At 46.8% G+C, this 20,584-nt stretch overlaps 1 protein-coding gene across 1 annotated transcript in view; it reads right to left on the bottom strand.

Annotated features, from left to right (window-relative positions):
• The window catches only part of LGR6 (leucine rich repeat containing G protein-coupled receptor 6), a 147,394-nt gene that overhangs the window by 113,032 nt on the left and 13,778 nt on the right, over nt 1-20,584 (bottom strand). The window contains exon 2 of the mRNA XM_050953796.1: nt 7,079-7,150. Coding sequence (XP_050809753.1) covers nt 7,079-7,150 — 72 coding nt within the window. The remainder of the gene's footprint in view (nt 1-7,078; nt 7,151-20,584) is intronic.

Here is a 20,584-nt window from a genome sequence, read left to right as displayed (position 1 = left end):
GCCTCTCTTGCTGTCCTCATTCAGTGGCACAGTGCTTTGGGGCATACTTTCTCATTCCCTCGCATTTTGCACTATAAAGTAGTGTTGAACGTATGCAGCTCTGATAAGTCTTGAGTTTGGTTTTGGTGTTGTATTTTGATGATTTCTAGACTGTATTTAAGCTCCTGAAGGTGTTCCTGTCTTTACTGATTGTTCCGGATGTCCTGGCTTGTTCCACCGTCCTGGCTGATGGTGCTGCCCAAGTATGGGAATGTTTCCACCTTGGTGAGAACATAATCCTCTACCTGGGCAGGGGGTGGGGAGTGCAGACTCTGGGAGGGAGTTAGGGTGCAGGAGAGGGTTCCAATCTGGGGCAGGGGGTTGGGGTGCGGAAGGAGGTTTGAGGTGTGGGCTCCTGCTGTGCGGCACTTACCTCAGGTGGCTCCTGGTCCACAGCACTGCGGGGCTAAGACAGGCTCCCTGCCTGCCCTGGCTAGGGCAGCTTCCAGAAGCAATGGCATGTCCCTGTGGTACCTAGGCCATGGGAGCTGCAGAGCTAGCACTCTGGACAGAGACAGCACATGGAGCCCCCTGGCCGCTCCTGTGCCTAGGGGCCACAGGGACATGCCATTGCTTCCAGGAGCCGCGCGGAGCCAGGGCAGGCAGGGAGCCTGCCTTAGCCCTGCTGCACCACTGACTGGACTTTTAGCAGCCCAGTCAGTGGTTCTGAACAGAGCTGCCAGCATCCCTTTTCGACTGGGAGTTCCGGTCGAAAACCAGACACCTGGCAACCCTACCCAGTGGCCTCACTCCCAAGGAGCCGCCAATATCATTACAGAAAATAATCAGGGCAGCTCTTGGAGGAGAGGAGTAAATCAAGAGCACACAACAGGCTAATGCATCTCTGCAAACCTGGCCGGGAACCTATCCTCCATCCAGTCCTCGCAGCAAAGGTTCAGGGATGCTGAATGTGCCCAGTGATATGAGGGCTGGGAACGCATTGCTTCTGAAAAGTTAAAACACTTTTACATGACTAATTTCAACAGCAGAGACTGCTTGGGTCAGCCATTGCAAGCACAGACTCTCTCTCTCTTTGCCTTGTTATCCCAGCAAGCCCCGTGCACCTCCCCAGAGGGAGATGCTATGGTTCAGATGAATTCTAAAGCAGTTTTGGATTCGCTATCTTGCAGTGAGGGGGATTTCTGTGAGATCTTTAATATCACTCTCAATCAATGGGCACAGCTTGGCAGCAGGGGATGCTAGGAGGAAGGCAGGGTACTCCAGGATGCAGGACCAGGTATTAGGGGACCAAGCTTTAAATCAGCAGGTCCAGATAACTTGAATCCAAGAGTTTTAAAAATGCTGGCTGAGAAGCTCGCTGGAGCATTAATGTTGATTTTCAATAAGCCGTAGAACACTGGAGAAGATCCAAACGATTGGACGAAAGCTAATGTGCCAATATTTTAAATGGGTAAACTTGGGTAATTAGAGACCTGTCAGTCTGATATCGATTCCAGGCAAGTTAATAGAGCAGCTGATATAGAACTTAATTACTAAGGAATTAAAGCAGGGTTATAGAATTAGTTCCAATCAGCATGGGTTTGTGGAAAATAGATCCTGTCAAACTAAATTTGATTTTTTTATATTACAAGTTTGGTTGATAAAGATAATAGTGTTGATACTATACTTTGACTTGGTATTGCATGACCTTTTGGTTAAAAAAAACCTAGAAATATATAAAATCAAACATGGCACACATTAAATTAAAAGCTGATTAACTGATAGATCTCAAAATGTAACTGCAAATGGGGAAATCATCGTTGAGTAGGCATGTTTCTGATGGGGTCCCGCAGGGATTCGGTCTTGGCCTTACACTATTTAGCATTTTTGTTAATGACCTGGAAGAAAACATTAAATCATTCCTAATAAAATTTGCAGATGACAGAAAAATTGAGGGAGTGGTAAATAATGAAGAGGATAGATGAATGATCTGGATCACTTAATAAACTGGGCACAAGCAAACAATGTGTTTTAATATGGCTATATGTAATTGTATATACCTAGGAAAAAGAAATGCAGGTCATACCTACAAAATAGGTGCCTGTTTCTAAGCAGTGACAGAGAAAGGTTTCAGGGTTGTCGTGGACAAGCAACTGTATGTGAGCTCCCAGTGTGACACTGTGGCCAGAAAGTCTAATGCAATCCTTGGTTGCAGAAACAGGGGAATCTCAGGTAGGAACAGAGAGGTTATTTGACCTCTGTATTTGGCACTGGTGTGACTGCTGCTGGAATGCTGTGTCCAGTTCCGGTGCCCACAATTCAAGAAAGATGTTGATAAATTGGAGAGGGGTCAGAGAAGAGCCCCCAAGAACGATGAAAGGATTAGAAAACCTGCCTTAGTGATAGACTTAAAGAGCAAAACCTTTTCAGATTAACAAGGAGAAGGTTAAGGGTTGACTTGATTACAGTTTGTAAGTACCTGCATGGGGAGCAACTATTTAATCATAGGCCTTTCAATCTAGCAGAGGACGATAGAGCATGATCCAATGGCTGGAGGTTGAAGCTAGAAAAATACAGACTGGAAATAAGACATAATTTCTTACCAGTGAGAGTAATTAAGGACTGAAACAATTTACCAAAGGCCAGGATAGAGTCTCCTTCAGTGACAAATTTTAAATCACGATGGGATGTTTTTCTAAGAGATCTGCTCTAGGTATTATCTGGGGAAAGTTTTAGGGCCTGTGTTACACAGGAAGTCAGGCTAGATGATCACAATGGTCCCTTCTGGTCTTGGAATTATGAATCATAGAATCATAGAAATGTCAGGCTGAAAGGGACCTTGGGAGGTCATCTAATCCAGTCCCCTGCGCTGAAGCAGGACCATGTAAACCTGGACCATCCCTGACAGGTGTTGGACAGCCTGTTCTTAAAGTGACAGGGGTTCCACAGAGCTTAACTATCCTTAGACTTAAAAAGTTTTCCCTAATCTCTAACCTAATTCTCCCACACGGCAGATTCAGTCCATTACTTCTAGTCCTACTTTCCGGACATGGAGAACAATTGATCACTGTCCTCTTTATAACAGCCCTTAACACATTTGAAGACTGTTATCAGTCCCCCTTCAGTCTCTCTCAAGACTAAACAGGCCCAGTTTTTTTTAACCTTTCCTGATGGGTCAGGTTTTCTAAACCTTTTAGCATTTTGGTTGCTTTCCTCTGGACTCTCTTCAGTTTGTCCACCTTTTCCCTAGTGTGGCATCCAGAACTGGACACAATTCTCCAGCTAAGTCCTCACCAGTGCCAAGTACAGCAGGACAGTTACCTCCTATGTCCCACATATGATACTCCTGTTAATACACCCCAGAATGATATCAGCCTTATTTTGCAACTGCACCACACTGTTGACTCATATGCCTTTTGTGAACCCCTATAAAGATCAGATCCTTTTCAGCAGTACCACCTAGCCAGCTATTGAGCATTCTGTAGTTCTGATTTTTCCTTCCTAATTCTAATCCTGTCCTCCAAAGCACTTGCAACTCTTCTCATCTTGGTTTATCTGCAGATTTCATAAGCTCACTCTTCATTCCATTATCCAATCATTAATGAAAACATTGAATAGTATCAGACTCAGGACTGACCTCTGCAGGACCTTGCTAGATACATCCTCACAGTTGGACAGTGACCCATCGATAACACTTTTGAGCATGGACTTTCAACAAGTTGTGCACCCACCTTATAGCAATTTCATCTAAGCCACCTTTCCCTAGTTTGAGAATATCATGTGGGGCAGTTTTCCCTTTCCCCCTATTTGTGAGGGCCCCCAAACCAAGTGCTATGGTGACCTAGCGCTTCTCAGCTTTGGCCTGGCCGCTCCCTGTCATGACAGAGGGGCACCTGGGCCAAATCTGAGTAAGTGGCATTGCCCTCTGGCACAAACTAGAGTGGCACTGCAACCCCATCTATCAGATTGCAATGCCCCCAGCCCCGTGGGACAGAACACACCACTGCAGGGTGAATGTGGGACAGACTCACCTCTCCACTCAGTAGTAATTTTTTTGATGGGGGGGCGCTCAGTTTTAGGGGCTTTGGGCAAAATCTGCATGGCCCTGCCCATAGCACAGTTTGGAAACTATATTGTAACTATGGCAGGTGGTAATGACCTTTGTTTGTGCACTAGAGTCATACCAGAGCTATCTACAGTCGCACCAGTCCTGCTTTCCAGAGTAGCCTTATTACAGACATGGAAAAGGCCCCAATGTTCAGTGCGGTTGAAAGACAGGTCAAGCCTCACCCATGGGACCCAAGCTGAAGGATATACCTACAGGACTTAGCTGTGATGGTAACAGGGTGATCATATGAGTGCCTCACAGTCTTTACCCTCATAGGCATCCACACTCATCTCCATGATACAAATGGAGAATGGAGGCACAGGGAGTGTCTAAGTGACTTACCCAAGGTCATAGCAAGATTCTCTGGCACTTGGCAGAGCAGGGATTTGAACCAGGGTCTTGCACATCCCAGGCAACTGCTCTAACCACTGGGTCGGAGCTAATAACCAACTGAGCCAAAAGTTCCCCATATCCAGCAGGGTTTGAAACTAAGTGCCTGGAATGATTCCTTCAGCCTGGACTCACCCCAGAGGGGGTGGGGTGTGGGTCTCATGGAGCCAGCTAGCCTTCTCCCCTCCCCCCCAGGAACTTCTGCCTCCCAGCCAGATCATGCAGTTTCCCTCCATACACACCTGCAGGCCTGGCAACCAAAGCAGGGTCTATGGGGGTATCTTGTTCCACAGGGAGCTGGGCCCTACAGCTGGGCATTCCCCACCGCTGCACAGACAGCAACCAGCTGGCATCTTTCCTAGGCTGGAGGTGGCAGGGGTGGGGATTTTAATCCTCTCTTTGCCTTCTCCCACAGGGGCTCTGTGCAGAAGGGCAGAGGTGCTCATCAGATATTGTCCCCTGGGAGGTGACCTTGTCAGTGCTGGATTGAGGGGAGCAAACTGCAGCCACTAAGCCCAGGCAAATGGAACCCAAGGTACAGAAAGTCTTGGTCTGCAGGATGCACCTTCAGGTTGTCAGCGCCCCCTTCTGGGCTGCGGGGGAGACTGCATGGCCCCAGGGCTTTAAGATGTGTGGGGCCTCCTGGGTTGGGCCAAGCCTGCATTTGCCTCCTCGCACAGTCCCCCTCCGTCCCTGGCCTGGGCACTGCACAATAGGGCCCCGCATGGTTGCATGCTGGCCCTGTGCTGAGAGCTGGCCCTGAGGTCTTGTTCCATAAGTAGGGGAGGGATCCTCGCAGAGGAAACAGCCAGCGTCAGCCTGAAGAGCTGGGCTTAGCCTTGGCTCCCTGCCTCGACGGCAGAGGAATACAGCGATGCTTACTCCAAGGCTGCAGTCTGCGTTTGGAGGATCCAGTCCCCATGTGCATTTCCCTTCCTCACCTCTCTGCCCAAAGGGTCCCACTGCACCTGGCAAGGCCCGAGCCTGGCATCTCCCAGGAATTGTCACAGGACACAGGTGTTGCCCAGTCTGCTCTGGTGTCTGGAGAGGCAGAGCTGGCTCCTCGTTAGCCTGCAGGGGGCGCTGTGCAAACTCAGGGAACAACACATCGTTCCTAGAATGTTCCTACATTCTGCATCCACAGTTGGCTGGGACTCAGTTAAATATAAACTGATCAAAAGAGGCTTTCAAAACCCACGAGTTCCCGGAGTAGAACGTTCCTCTTGTTGAAATTGGGTGGGTGAGCTGCGGTTTTTCCGAAGTTCCTTTGATACCTTGCCTAATGCAGGCTATGGATAAAGAAACATCTGATTGCTAAGCCCAGAGATTTAGGGCAGGATTCATACTTTACATCTTCAGAAGACCTAGTAAACAAGGCTGCACTCTCTAATCCTGGGAGCAGGTTTGTACCTGCTCGCTTCGTATAAACCATGCTGTCTGCGCCGATTTCACAGTGCGGGTGAGTTCAAAACATCGCCTCCGGGGTGAAATGTTTATTGCAGGAGAGATGTTCAGAAGTGTTTGTCAAGAGAAGAGAGGGACGAGCAACTGGATAGCTGAGCAGAGACGGTGACGGACCTTCTTGGAACGGCAAAAAGTCAGGCATATTCCAATCTGGGAGGACCCCCATCTCTGCAGTGATGAATTCTACCCTGTGAATTTGGTAACATCTGCCCATCATATGTCTGTGTCCACTGGGCCATCCCTAGCCTCACACCACCTTCCCTGTTGGAAGGGCTTGCGTGATTGGCTGCTAGGAGACCCAGCAGGGGTTTTCTGGGTCTTGACGTTGCACCGGGGATGGAGGGAGAAGGCTGTCTGGTCCCAGAAAGATGCTGCCTAGGGATTGCTAGTCCCCATTCTCAGGAAGACAAGGCCAGGTAAGAGGGAGTAGGGCGTGACGTGGGGCTGAGGAAAGGTTACAGAATCTGTGAAGGAGGAGAAGTTACAAAGTACAGATAAATCACACAAGTGTCTGATGCAGTGGGTACTCAGGCAAAACTCCCCTGCGTAAGGACCCCAGGACTGGACTGATTGCTGGTTCCCTGGCAGTATCGTGATCCAGGGGCACACATGTCATGGAGCTGAGCTGCAGCACGGCAATCTACTCAGTACAAGGTCGCGCAACAGATCAAGACTTGAGCTAAGTTCTACCCCATCCCAGGCTGCTGCTCGAACCACTGAGTAACCCTTTCTCTCTGAACAGTGCAAGCTGTGTCAGAGCAAACAAACAACCAGCTAAACCAAAAGTTCCTCACAGCCAGGGGTTGAAACAGAGAGCCCAGAAAGGTTCCTTCTGCCCGGACTCACCCCAAGGCGGGGAATCTCTCTATTCTTCTACAATCCTACAGAACACACAGAAAACGGCATGGACGGTAGCGGTGACCAGCAGCAGGACAGAGCCCCCAGCATGCCCTGAAGCTGCCACAGGATCATTTGACTTGGCACTTTAACCCATGTGGATTTGGAAACTGGTAATTGGATGCCTTGTGGCTTGGCAGCTGCCTCTGAATGGATCAAAGTCCCATGTCATGTGTGACCCCCTGGGACAATGGCCCTGTAGGATTCCAACAGCAGTGCCTTGGGAAACGCGGTACTTACAGGATCTTCAGGCTGTAGAGGCCAGAAAAGGCTTCTTCTGGGATCTGGGAGAGCTGGTTTCCAGAGAGGCGCCTGCAGAAAAGAGGAGCCAGTGTCACATCAACATCTCTATAACGCCAGTGCTTTGTCAGAGGACACTTAACTTGCACCTCATGCCTCTTGCTACAGCCCAGGAGAAGAGTGTGGATATGACTGAATGCTGAACATAAGACTTGCACTCAGAACCCCATTCATTAGTGTTCCACATCTAGTGGCTAACCCACATGAGGGGATAATGGCCTTCTACTGCTGCTGCTGGCTAATGGTGAGGGAGGCTCATGCTTCTGGCGGGAAGGACCCAAACCTCAGTTCCCAGTGATGACCCATGTGGCTGAGGCCCATTCCATGCCCCACTGGGAGAGGACTCTGTGCTACAGTCACTAAGGCAGGAGAGAGGAAATTAGACTTATGACTGCCTTTGTAAGAAGCCTTGACTTTTTTTCCTCCATAAAGATAGCCACTAACAGCAACTGCAAGGAGAAACTCTGCTTTGCTGGCCTAAAAGCTGATAATGATGGCAGAACAGTGTGGGAACGATCCCCCTTCGCTAGGTCACAGAGAAATTCATTATGAATGGAATTATTCACACCCTCCCCCCCGTTCCTATGCCCTCTTTTGCCACCCTCTCTGCCCTGGATGGCACCTTTTGGCCAGGTGCTGCCTGTTAGTGTGTCCCCGCTGCTTCGCCAAACTTCACGGATTTAACGCTTTCCCCATAGGTTAGTCTCTCCAAATCCCTGCTCATTGGGGTCACGCCTCTTTGAATTCCTTCCAATTTATCACCATCACTATCAAAATGTTGAGCAGAGTCATGAGTTCATAGCCAGCTCCAAACTCCTCCAGAGCTCAGGAGGGTTTGGGTGCCCTGGGTCACACCCATTGCTACAGGAGACTTCGGGTGAATAAGCAACAGGATAAAGACCAATATAGAAAATATCACAATGCCACCACATAAATCCATGGTGCACCCACACTGGAATACTGTCTGCAGTTCTGGTCGCCCCATCGCAAAAAAAGATATTAGAATTAGAAAAGGTGCAGAGAAGGGCAACAAAAATGATTAGGGGCATGGAACTGCTTCTATATGAGGAAAGATTAAAATGACTGGGACTTTGCAGTTTGGAAAAGAGAAGGGGAGATATGATAGGTCTATAAAATCCTGACTGGACTGGAGAAAACGTGTTATTTACCACTGCAAGTAACACAAAAATCAGGGGTCACTCAATGAAATTAATAGGCAACAGGTTTGAAACAATCGTAAGGAAGTACTTCACACAATATATCGCCAACCTGTGGAACTCATTGCCAGGGGATGTTATGAAAGGCCAAAAGTATAACTGGGTTAAAAAAAAAAGTTGGATCTACCCTCCATGAATTGATCTATCAATGGCTATTAGCCAAGATAATCAGGGCATGCAACCCCATGATCTGGGTGTCCCTAAACCTCTGACTGCCAGAAACTGGGACTGGATGGATCTTTCGATAATTGCCCTGTTCTGTTAATTTCCTCTGAAGTATCGGAAGATGGGATACTGGGCTAGATGGACCATTGGTTTGACCCAGGATGACCGTTTTTAGAGGAAGAGGGGGTTCAGAGACAAGTGACAAGAATGTAAAGGGCAGGAAAAATCTCAAATGAGGAGGGTCTAACAGTGGAGATGGTTACTTTACAGGGAGGTGAATGGAAAAGGGGGCATGGTAGAGGAATACAAAGCAGAAAATGCTCTGCAGAAGGGAGGTCAAGAGCTTCTGTCATCTCACAACATGGGAACAAGGAGACATGACATGAAATCAAAAAGGTGGCAAATTCAAAAAGAATAAAAGAAAGCGTTTTTCACATGATGTGGATTGATCTGTGGAATTACCTGCCACAAGATGTCACTTAGGCCACAATCTCCGTAAGATTCAAAGGGGTCCATCTGGGTACATTTCACTTAATCAATGCCCTGACATTGCCCAGGCCTGGGGCATTGCTGGCACCTCAGTCCCTCCTATTCTTTGCCTGTAGCACACAATAGTTTAGTCTTCTGAAGGCTGTAAAACATTGTGGAGCTTGGTGTGGGGGTGGCAGGGTGGGGCTGGTGGCCTGAGCTATACAGGATGTCAGATCTGGAGGTCCCTTCTGGCCTTGAACTCTATGCCTCCGTTCACATGGATTTTGGCCTTTTGATTTTTTGATGAAAAGTCTAACATTTACGTAGAACCCTCCCCTACTCCATTCTCTGAGCAGTTCTAATTGTTACAGTCACTTTTACAGATGATGACTCGGGCACAGTGAGGACATGTGACCTTCCCACGATCACATGAGGGCTCTGTCGCAGAGCCAGGAATTGAAGCCAGAGCTCCTGAGCCTAAACCCAATACCTTGGCCACAAGGCATTCCCACCTTGAAGAGGAGATAGAGCATCTGCCTCCTGGGTATCACTTTCTGGTGCCTGATACCAAAGCGCTGGAGCAGCATCACCAACTCTGTGCATTCAACTATCCTGAGCTGGGTCTCCCAAAAATCATGAGATTAGTTTTTAAAATCTCCTGATTTTAAAGCCAAGCCATGCAGTCACATTTTCAAGCTCTGTTCTGCAACCACAAGGTCTAGAAACTTTCTTTAAAAATAAAAGTAACCTGTGATCCCCATTCACATGACTCCAGGAGCTGGGGCTTTAACACAAAATTCCATGAGACTCATGAGAGATGACAGCACATCCATGGCAGTGGTGCCACCCAATGGCTGGGGGTGGAGGGCATTAGGAGGACCCATGAAAGCCCTTGTCAGGCGTAAGACTCAGCCACCAATGCCTGAGATTGGGCATACGTAGGATAGGGGGAATGTAGGAATTAAGAACTGGCAAGAAATCCAGTTCCTTTTTTAAAGGCATGAGTGTGAACTGGGTCCTAACTGACGGATTCATTTCAGAAGCTGCCGAGTTTATTTCAGTGTTTTGAAAAAGGCCAGAGACTGTCAGCTGTAAGAAGCTTCTGGGATCAGTACCAGGCATGCCCACTCACCGCTGGCCCTGCGCAGTTGTGTCAGTGCCAGCACTCACTCAGTCCCAGCTCAACCCCTCCACCCCACCGCTGGAATCCAGGGAAAATTGCTCCCATAATTAGGCCTCCGACAGCGTAAATAGCACAGGGTCGTCTCTTTAATGTGTGGGAGCAGGCTGGAACCTGCCTCTTTGTGGTATGTAAGCTGCCTGGCAAGCTGGGCTATTTGTCACCAGGGGAATGCAATTCAGTGAAACTGCTCCCTTTGATGGCCGATATCCACATGGGGAAGAGATGCCTGGGAGATGAGACTATGCGGGGGCTGGGCAGGGCACGCAGCTTCCCGAGTGGCAGTCCCCCGGGTGCTTGAAACAGCCACAGCACAAAACCAAAGTGGCGATGCTGGTTCGTGCAACAGTAATCTTGGCGATGCATCAGGGACGGGGGCCATTCAAACAGCAGCCAGTTCCCAGGTAGATTGGAATGTATCCGAACACAAGAGCCCAGACCGTGCCCCATCTTGCTGTGTGCCCTAGTGAGGTGACCCAGAGCAGAGCACTGCAGTCCCTTCCCCCCCCCAGACTAAGCTTATAAGGGGGCACTTGGAGCTGAACCCAGGACCACTTGATCTGCAGTCAAAACACTATAACTGAACTCTGCTCCTGTGACAGGGCCAGGTAGGGGCTTGCACATGTTGCACTCAGCAGCAAGGAAGCATGAGCAGAGTCTGGGAGGTTCCTGGGGAAGAAGCCCCCCACCCCAGCAGGCAGTGTCCTATTCACCCCGTGGTGGGAAGAGAGCTGAGGGGGGGTATAAATTGGGGGGAGCTGGCTGACAGCACTGGTGTCCTGTTCCCCAGCATTAGCTTCCTTGGCCATTTAACCTGGCAAGCCTGAGACACAATGACCCCCCTGCGCCCATGGTGCTGCATTCCCATGCTTATTGTCAATCAGCAGCCTCCTTCCCCTTCCCTTCCAGGCTCTCTTGAAAGTCACCCACCTGGCGGGCAGATTCCATCTATTAAATGCATCGTTTGAAGCCAAAATACCATGACGTTCAAGCCGACGGAGCCTCTCTCCTTTGCTTTCATTTAGAGGGGAGACGACTCACAGCGATTCTGACAATGGCAGCTAATTTGGGACCAGCGGCCCCCTTTGCCTCCAGTATTACTGTTCACCCCTTCTCCACAGGAAACTGGAACCATATTTCCAAGCAGCCCATGAGACCCGAGCTGGGGAATTCACCCACTGGGGGCACGGATGGGAATGGGAAGCTGCTCTTCTAGGAAGGGGTGTCAGCCCTAGCTCATCTCCACTTAGGGTGACCAGATAGGAAGTGTAAAAAAAAAAATCAGGATGGGGGGGGTAAATAGGAGCCTATATAAGAAAAAGCCCCAAAAATCAGGACATTTGGTCACTCTATCTCCACTTCCGCTCCAGACCTCAAACACCCCCATATCTGTTTGGGGCGTGCAGGGCTGGGGGTCAGGCCCATCTCGCTGAGGGACAAGCTCAACTCTGCTCTCTCCTCTGGAGACACCAGAGCTCCCAGAGTTGCAGATCAGAGTCAGGAAGAGGGGAGGGGTCTGCCACAGTGGCCACAGCTGAGAGGCATGGGGAAGAGCAGGCAGAAGGGTGGCAACAGCATCCTGCAGGGCTGGCTCATTCACATAAGCCAAGTGACATTTGCCACCCAGAGATTCTTCTCGTTGGCACTGATCTGCATGGGAAGCACAACCTATTGCCACCCACCTATCGTCTCTCATTCATCAGCCAGATATCGACTCCTGCCAGCCTCCATCATGTTGTCAAACAAGAACCTTCATGTTTTTCCCCAGGCTGCCACTCACACTTGGGAGGCGCTCCGGATAAACACCCACAGGCCACCATATTCTCCTCCTTGAAAACCCTTCTCAGAACTCTTCTTGGGTGTGATGCCTATAAAACACTTGATGACAAGCAGTCTCTCTTGAGTTCTCTGAGCTGGCTGGTATGTTTCTAATGCACCTACCCCTTCATGTCAGTACCTAGGCTGGGCTCAATCTTCATCTGAGCAGTTTGGCCCCCAAACCAAAAAAAGGTTGAAGAGTTTGGTTTGACCCAAAACTGAATTGTTTTTGGTATTTCTCACCAAAAATGGAAAGCCCCAAACATTGTTTCAAGTCAAACAAAACTTTTAATTTGACCTTGGCAAATTTAATTTTGTTTTTTAGTTTCTCATTTCATTGTGTCATTTTTTCAAGTGTTTTTCCATCTTTTTGGGGTTTTTTTTATTAGCTGAATTTGGAAAAGTCTCCTTTCTGAAACAAAAACATTTTGACATTTCCAAAAATATTTTTGTCAGTGTTTTTCCCCCCCCTTCAGTCAAAAATAACTCACCACATTTGACCTAAGGTCACAAATATTTTTGGTGCCCTGATGTGCCTGGCTCTCACTGAATATCCTCTCACACATAGACCAAAGCTTCTCAGGAGTGGATAAAAGCCACAACAGGGCTACTAAGGTTCTGGAATGCAAGGCCTGAGGCCAGGTCTATACTAAAAAGCTAAGTCAAACCAGCTACATTGCTCAGAGGTGTGAAAAATCCAGACCCCTCAGCGATTTGGTTAAGCCAACCTAACCACCAGTGTAGCCAGTGCTCGGCTGACCAAAGAATTCTTCCATTGACTTAGCCACCGCCTCTTGGGGGAGGTAGATTCATTATAGAGATGGGAGAACCCCTCCTCTCTCTGGAGTCAGTGGCTACACTGAAGCGCTGCTGCTGTTGCAGGTAAGTGTAGACACAGCCTGAGTCTGTTCTCACTTCCACAGGTGTAAATCAGGAGTCAAGCCAATGGAGTTACAGATGTAAATGTGAAGAGTCAAGCCAGTGATTTCCCAGCCCTAACTGGTGTTTGCCACTCTTTCCAGTTTAGTATCACCTGCAAATTTCACTCATGTGCCCTTTACTCCCCTCCGCCCTGCTCATTAAACAGTGGGTTTGTCTACACTACCCACTAGATCGGCGGGCAGTGATCAATCCAGCGGCGGGGCGTGTGTGTGTGTGTGTGTGGGTCAATTTATTGTGTCTAGTATAGATGCAATAACTGACTGCTGAGCGCTCTCCTGTCGACTCCAGTACGCCATCAGAATGAGAGGCACAGGCGGAGTTGACAGGGGAGCATCAGCTGTTGACTTACTGCAGTGAAGACACCATGGTAAGTAGATCTAAGTCAGTCAACTTCAGCTACGCTATTCATGTAGCTGAAGTTGCTTATCTTAAATTGACCCCCCACAGTGGTGTAGACAAGCCCAGTGTGTTAAACAGGCCCATTTCTAACACTGCTGCTCCCTGTGGGCTTGTCTACACTACTGCGTTGTCTTCACTGGGGTAAGTTCACAGCTGATGCTCTCTCATTGACTCTGCTTGCGCTTCTTGTTCTAGTGGAGTACTGGAGTCAATGGGAAAGCACCCAGTGGTTGACTTATCACGTCTATAGATGCGATAATCAATCCCCGCTGGATCGATCGCTGCCTGCCAATCAGGTGGGTAGTGTAGGCAAGCCCTGTGAGCCCTACCAAACGCCTCTTCCAGCTCTATGCAGCATTAGTTACTCTTGTTCATGGCCTTTCAGCCAGTTCTCAATCCACAGGAATGTTCATATCCAAGCCAATTTGTATTCATTTGCCAAGTAAGGCCATGTCTACACTACAGAATTAAGTCAACCTAATTTATGTTGGCATATAGCCTCTGCAGTAATTACATCGCTTGTGCGTGTCTACACTTTGCTTTTTGTGCTGGCCATGCATGGTCTCACCAGGAACACTTGCATCGATTGTACTGTCAGGACGGGGCATTGTGGGAGGGCTCCTGAAAGCCAGTAACAGTTGATTTGACCAGCACAGTGTCTACACCCTGACACTGCATTGACCTTGATGCTACACTGCTTGTGGAGGTGGAGGAATTAAATCAGTGTAGTTGGGTAGTGCCACTGGGCGTGTGAGAAATGTAAGTGTAGACACTTCCCTAGTTAGGTTAATGTAAGCTGCCCTTGTGTTGATCTAACTCTGTAGTGTAGACCTGGCTTAAGATTTAATGAGACGTAGCTGCTTTCCTCAACAACCCAATACAGGACATTAAATGTGTTTCCTCCTTTCCCTTATTTTATTAGATTAGCTCTGTCCAAACCCTCAGTGCCACTGGTGGTTCAAGAGGTACTCCATTTGAACGGACTCTTTTGGAAATGTGCCTGTAGGGCTGGTGGGAAACGGTGTTCCTGTCTGGTGAGAATTGGGGAGATTTTGAAATATTTTCCCACCCCGAACTTTGCCAGCCTTCCTGTGTTCATGTAAGCCAGCCCAGGAAGAATGGTGGAATCCATCCCTTAAACCTGCTGCTTTTCCATTTAGAAGAAGGAGCGCGGACCCAGAGAGAAAAGATTCTTGCCTGTGCCAAAAGCATACAAGGGGGTGGAACAGAAAAAAGGGGGCTGCAGACATGAGAAATCCCTAGTTACCAGCTGAGCTGGAACTAACAAGGACTGTACTAGCCCAGGCTAAGAAGGAGTCTAGTCTGTGAAAGAAGCTTATTGGAACATCTGAGGGTGAGACTTGACCTGTATTCAGTTTCTTAATGTATTAGGGTTTAGACATGTGTGTTTTGTTTCATTTTACTTGGTAGCTTAATTTGTTGTCTGTTATTTGAAACCACTTAAATCATACTTTATGCTGAATAAAATAGTTTATTAACTAACCCAGAGTCAGTGATTAATGCCTGGGGGAGCAGACAGCTGTGCATCTCTCTCTCTGTTATAGAGGGTGGACAATTTATGAGTTTACTTGGTAAAAGCTTTATACAGAGTAAAACTGATTTATCTGGGGTGTGGATCCCACTGGGAGCTGGGTGCTGGAGACAGGAATACCTGCTAATTGGTTTTCACTTAAAGCCTGCAGCTTTGGGGTGTAGTTGGGTCTGTGTTGTTGAGCCAGACATGCTACTCTTCTGCAAGGCAGGGTTCCGGATTCCCAAGCTGGTGGGGAAAACTGGCTCAGAGGTAGTTTCAGCACAGCAGGTGACAGTCCCAAGGGAGTCTGACCCAACCTGTCACACTGATAATTTCAAAACTTGTTTTTTTCCCCAAATGTTTTTGAAAGATGGGAAGTTTGTCTGATCCTTTCTGGTGAGATGGTTCCATTTTGACAAATAGGCATTTCCCAACAAAAATATATTTAGTAGGAAAATTCCAGATTAGCATGAAGGGTCTGGTTCCATTTACATTAAGGTCTCTTTCCTCTGCTGTGGGGTGACTGCTAGGGGAATTCTCCACATATCTCAGGGGCTTTTATCACCCTGTGTGCTGATGCAGTATTGTAAGAGGGGAGGAGCTGGGAGGCAGAATCTTTCCCTGGTACCATAAAGGGAACCCGGAGCAGATGTAACTTCTACACTAAAGCCCCTTCCCACTGCCAGAGCAGGGCAATTTGTGTAAAGTAGAATCAGGCCCACAGCCATTTATATTTGCACCATTGCTGCTCAGAGCCAAATATTCAGCTGCTCAGCACTCCTAACTGGGGCCCAGATTTTTATAAAAGCTCAGCGTCCAATATGCACCCAAATTGCTGAGCACTTGTGAAAATCTGGCCATTTACTGTGGTGATTAATGGGAGCTGAAGTCTTTTGAAAGTCTGGCCTTGACTGTAGGTGCTGAGCTCTTTTGAAAATTCTGGCTACGATGCTTGCCTGAATCTGCGGAGAGCCTGACACTGGGAAAGAAAGCTACTAGAGCCTCCCCTGAGATAGTGCTTGGGGTGTGCTACAGACCGCCAGGATCTGATTTGGATATGGATAGAGACCTCTTTAATGTTTTGAAGGAAGTAAACACTAATGGGAAATGTGTGATCATGGGAGACTTTAACTTCCCAGATATAGACTGGAGTACAAGTGCTAGCAAGAATAGTAGGGATCAGATTTTTCTGGATGTGATAGCTGATGGATTCCTTCACCAAGTAGTTGAAGAACTGACAAGAGGGGATGCCATTTTAGATTTGGTTTTGGTGAGCAGTGAGGACCTCCTAGAAGAAATGGTTGTAGGGGACAACCTTGGTTCGAGTGATCCTGAGCTAATTCAGTTCAAACTAGATGGAAGGATAAACAAAAATAGATCTGGGACTAGGGTTTTTGATTTCAAAAGGGCTAACTTTAAAGAATTAAGGAAATTAGTTAGGGAAGTGGATTGGACTGAAGAACTTGTGGATCTAAATGCGGAAGAGGCCTGGAATTACTTTAAGTCGCAGCTGCAGAAACTATTGGAAGCCTGCAACCCAAGAAAGGGGAAAAAACCATAGGCAGGAGTTGTAGACTAAGCTGGATGAGCAAGCATCTCAGAGAGGTGATTAAGAAAAAGCAGAAAGCCTACAAGGAGTGGAAGAAGGGTGGGATTAGCAAGGAAAGCTATCTTAGTGAGGTCAGAACATGTAGGGATAAAGTGAGAAAGGCTAAAAGCCAAGTAGAGTTGAACCTTGCAAAGGGAATTAAAACCAATAGTAAAAGGTTCTATAGCCATATAAATAAGAAGAAAACAAAGAAGGAAGAAGTGGGACCACTACACACTGAGGATGGAATGGAGGTTAAGGATAACCTAGGCATGGCCCAATATCTAAATAAGTATTTTGCCTCAGTCTTTAATAAGGCTAATGGGGAGCTTAGGGGTAATGGAAGGATGACAAATGGGAATGAGGATATGGAGGTGGATATTACCACATCTGAGGTAGAAGCCATACTTGAACAGCTTAATGGGACAAAATCGGAGGGCCCGGACAATCTTCATCTGAGAATATTAAAGGAACTGGCACATGAAATTGCAAGCCCGTTAGCGAGAATTTTTAATGAATCGGTAAACTCAGGGGTTGTACCGTACGACTGGAGAATTGCTAACGTAGTTCCTATCTTTAAGAAAGGGAGAAAGAGTGATCCAAGTAACTATAGGCCTGTTAGTTTGACATCTGTAGTACGTAAGGTCTTGGAAAAAATTTTGAAGGAGAAAGTAGTTAAGGACAGTGAGGTCAATGGTAATTGGGACAAAGTGCAACATGGTTTTACTAAAGGTAGATCGTGCCAAACCAACCTGATCTCCTTCTTTGAGAAGGTGACAGACTATTTAGACAAAGGAAATGTGGTAGACCTAATTTACCTAGATTTCAGTAAGGCATTTGACATGGTTCCACATGCGGAATTATTAGTCAAATTGGAAAAGATGGGGATGAATATGAGAATTGAAAGGTGGATAAGGAACTGGTTAAAGGGGAGACTAAAACTGGTCGTACTGAAGGGTGAACTGTCAGGCTGGAAAGAGGTTACTAGTGGAGTTCCTCAAGGATCGGTTCTGGGACCAATCTTATTTAACCTTTTTATTACTGACCTTGGCACAAAAAGCGGGAATGTGCTAATAAAGTTCGCGGATGACACGAAGCTGGGGGGTATTGCTAACACGGAGAAGGACCGGGATATCATACAGGAAGATCTGGACAACCTTGTAAACTGGAGTAATAGTAATAGGATGAAATTTAATAGTGAAAAGTGCAAGGTCATGCACTTAGGGATTAATAATAAGAACTTTAGATATAGACTGGGGACGCATCAGTTGGAAGCAACAGAGGAGGAGAAGGACCTTGGAGTATTGGTTGATCACAGGATGACTATGAGCCGCCAATGTGATATGGCCGTTAAAAAAGCTAATGCAGTTTTAGGATGCATTAGGCGAGGTATTTCCAGCAAAGATAAGGAGGTGTTAGTACCGTTATATAAGGCGCTGGTGAGACCCCATCTGGAATACTGTCTGCAGTTCTGGTCTCCCATGTTTAAGAAGGATGAATTCAAACTGGAACAGGTTCAGAGACGGGCTACTAGGATGATCCGAGGAATGGAAAACCTGTCATATGAAAGGAGACTCAAAGAGCTTGGCTTGTTTAGTCTAGCCAAAAGAAGGCTGAGGGGGGATATGCTTGCTCTTTATAAATATATCAGAGGGATTAATATTAGGGAGGGAGAGGAATTATTTAAGCTTAGTATAAATGTAGACACAAGAACGAATGGGTATAAACTGGACACTAGGAAGTTTAGACTTGAAATTAGACGAAGGTTTCTAACCATTAGAGGAGTGAAGTTCTGGAACAGCCTTCCAAGGGGAGTAGTGGGGGCAAAAGACATATCTGGCTTTAAGATTAAGCTTGATAAGTTTATGGAAGGGATGGTATGATGGGAGAGCCTAACTTTGGCAATTGATCTTTGATTATCGCCAGATAAGTATGTCCAGTGTTTGGTGATGGGATGTTGGATGGGATGGGATCTGAGTTACTGCAGAGAATTCTTTCCTGAGTGCTGGCTGGTGAGTCTTGCCCACATGCTCAGGGTTTAGCTGATCGCCATATTTGGGGTCGGGAAGGAATTTTCCTCCAGGGCAGATTGGCAGAGGCCCTGGAGGTTTTTCGCCTTCCCCTGCAGTGTGGGGCATGGGTCACTTGCTGGTGGATTCTCTGCAGCTTGAGGTCTTCAGACCACAATTTGAAGACTTCAATAACTCAGGCATAGGTTAGGGGTTTGTTATAGAAGTGGATGGGTAGGATTCTGTGGCCTGCTTTGTGCAGGGGGTCGGACTAGATGATCACATTGGTCCCTTCTGACCCTAGAATCTATGAATCTATAACAGCTTTGAGGGGTTTTAGTGACCCGTGAGTTTCAACATTAGGTTTCAGAGTCAGCAGCAGATTGAAAAGTTAAATAATCAAATATTGTTAACAATATCACTGTCAATCATCTAAACAGAAACATCTGGCTAAGGTGATTCTCCACCATTATGGGTCATAGAGGCTAAAAGGCACTGGCTGTGAAGGGTAACAAAGGCAGGAGATGAGAAGTTCAAATCCTGTGCAAATCTCAAATCCATTTTATCCCAGGGAAGGGGAAATTCACCCAATCCCTAACGGTTTGGCAAATCCTCCAGATTCACATTTTGCAATTTCCCAAACGGAACAGTGCATTGTGTGTAAAAAATGCTGTGTGGCACAATGTAAAGTTCTATCAGAGTAAATGAAAGTGAGAAATTCTCTTTTGCACAAAAGGGCAGCAAATGAGCTAGCCACCACCTGAGGCAAACTGAAGCCTATAGGTAAGGAAAATGCACTCCCTAAAACTCTCTGGTTTCAGATTTATTTGAAGCCGCTGCAGAAATGTCAGTGCCCTCACTATGTCACAGAAATGTCAATGGCCGTATATGGTTATGCTCAGGGCTAGGTAAAACCTCCTTGAAGCTAGTGGACATAATAGCTGTGCTTCATTCAGGAAGCATTGTAAAAAGCAATGAAGCTCCTTTATGGAACAGACAGATGAAACACAGGAGCCACCACCCAAAGCACAGGCCACATGCAAGACTGGCTATAAATCTGAGATGTGGATGGAGGGATTTGAACAGGCAGATGAATACCAGTGTAGGTGGGTGGGTATTGTTTGAGAAAGATATATGTGCATGTGTGTGAGAAGCACAACATATGCACACTATGGGTACATCTACACTGTCATAAAACACCTACAGATGGTCAGGGTCAGCTGACTCAGGCTCACCCAGCTTTAAATTGCAGTGTAGATGCTTGGGATGCAGCATGGGCTCTGAGATCTTGCAAGGAGGGAGGGTCCCAGAACCCAGGCTCCACTCCAAGCCAAGACATCTATACTGCAGACCATCCTGGTTCAGTGGGAAAGTGAAGGCAGTGGTTAGAAACAAAAGAGCAACATATAACAAATGGAAAGAAGTGGAAATAGAGAGCAAATCAATACAAATTAGAAGTCACGAAGTACAGAAAATTGATAAGGGAAGCTAAAGACATCAGAGAAAACACTATGGCTGGCAGGGCCAGTAAGGACAATAAGGATTTTTTAAAGTATACTAAGAACAAAAGAAATCCTAGCAATGGTATTGACACATTGTTAGTTCATAAAATTGGTAGTAATAATGCAGAAGAGGTAGAAGTGTTCAATAAGTATTTCCATTCTGTATTTGGAAGGAAGCAGGATAATGTGCTTGTATCATATTAAGGTGATGGAGTACTTTCCAGTAATTAGTAACTGAAGAGGATTCCAAACAACATCTGCTAGAGATAAACATTTTTTTTAAATCAGTGGGCCTGGAAAATTTGCCCCCAGGAGTTCTAAAAATGTTGGCTGAGGAGATCTCATGCCCACTGGTATTAATTTTTACTAGTTCTTTGAATACCAGGGAAATTGCAGAAGACTGGAACAATGCTAATGTCGTGCCAATATTCAGTAAGGACAAGCAGGATGACCTGGAGAATAGAATGGAAAAGCTGATACAGGATTCAAGTGATAAAATATAAAAGAATAGGAATAGAAGCAGTGCCAGTCAACATGGGTTTGTGGTAACTGCAGAGATATAATATACTGATTTTATAAGGCATCTGATTTAGGACCACACAACATTTTGATTTAAAAAAT

The sequence above is a fragment of the Gopherus flavomarginatus genome, chromosome 5, assembly GCF_025201925.1.
Source record: "Gopherus flavomarginatus isolate rGopFla2 chromosome 5, rGopFla2.mat.asm, whole genome shotgun sequence".
Lineage (NCBI taxonomy): Eukaryota > Metazoa > Chordata > Testudines > Testudinidae > Gopherus > Gopherus flavomarginatus.
Note: the sequence above shows the minus strand (reverse complement) of the source record. Positions and strands in the feature narration are given on the sequence as shown.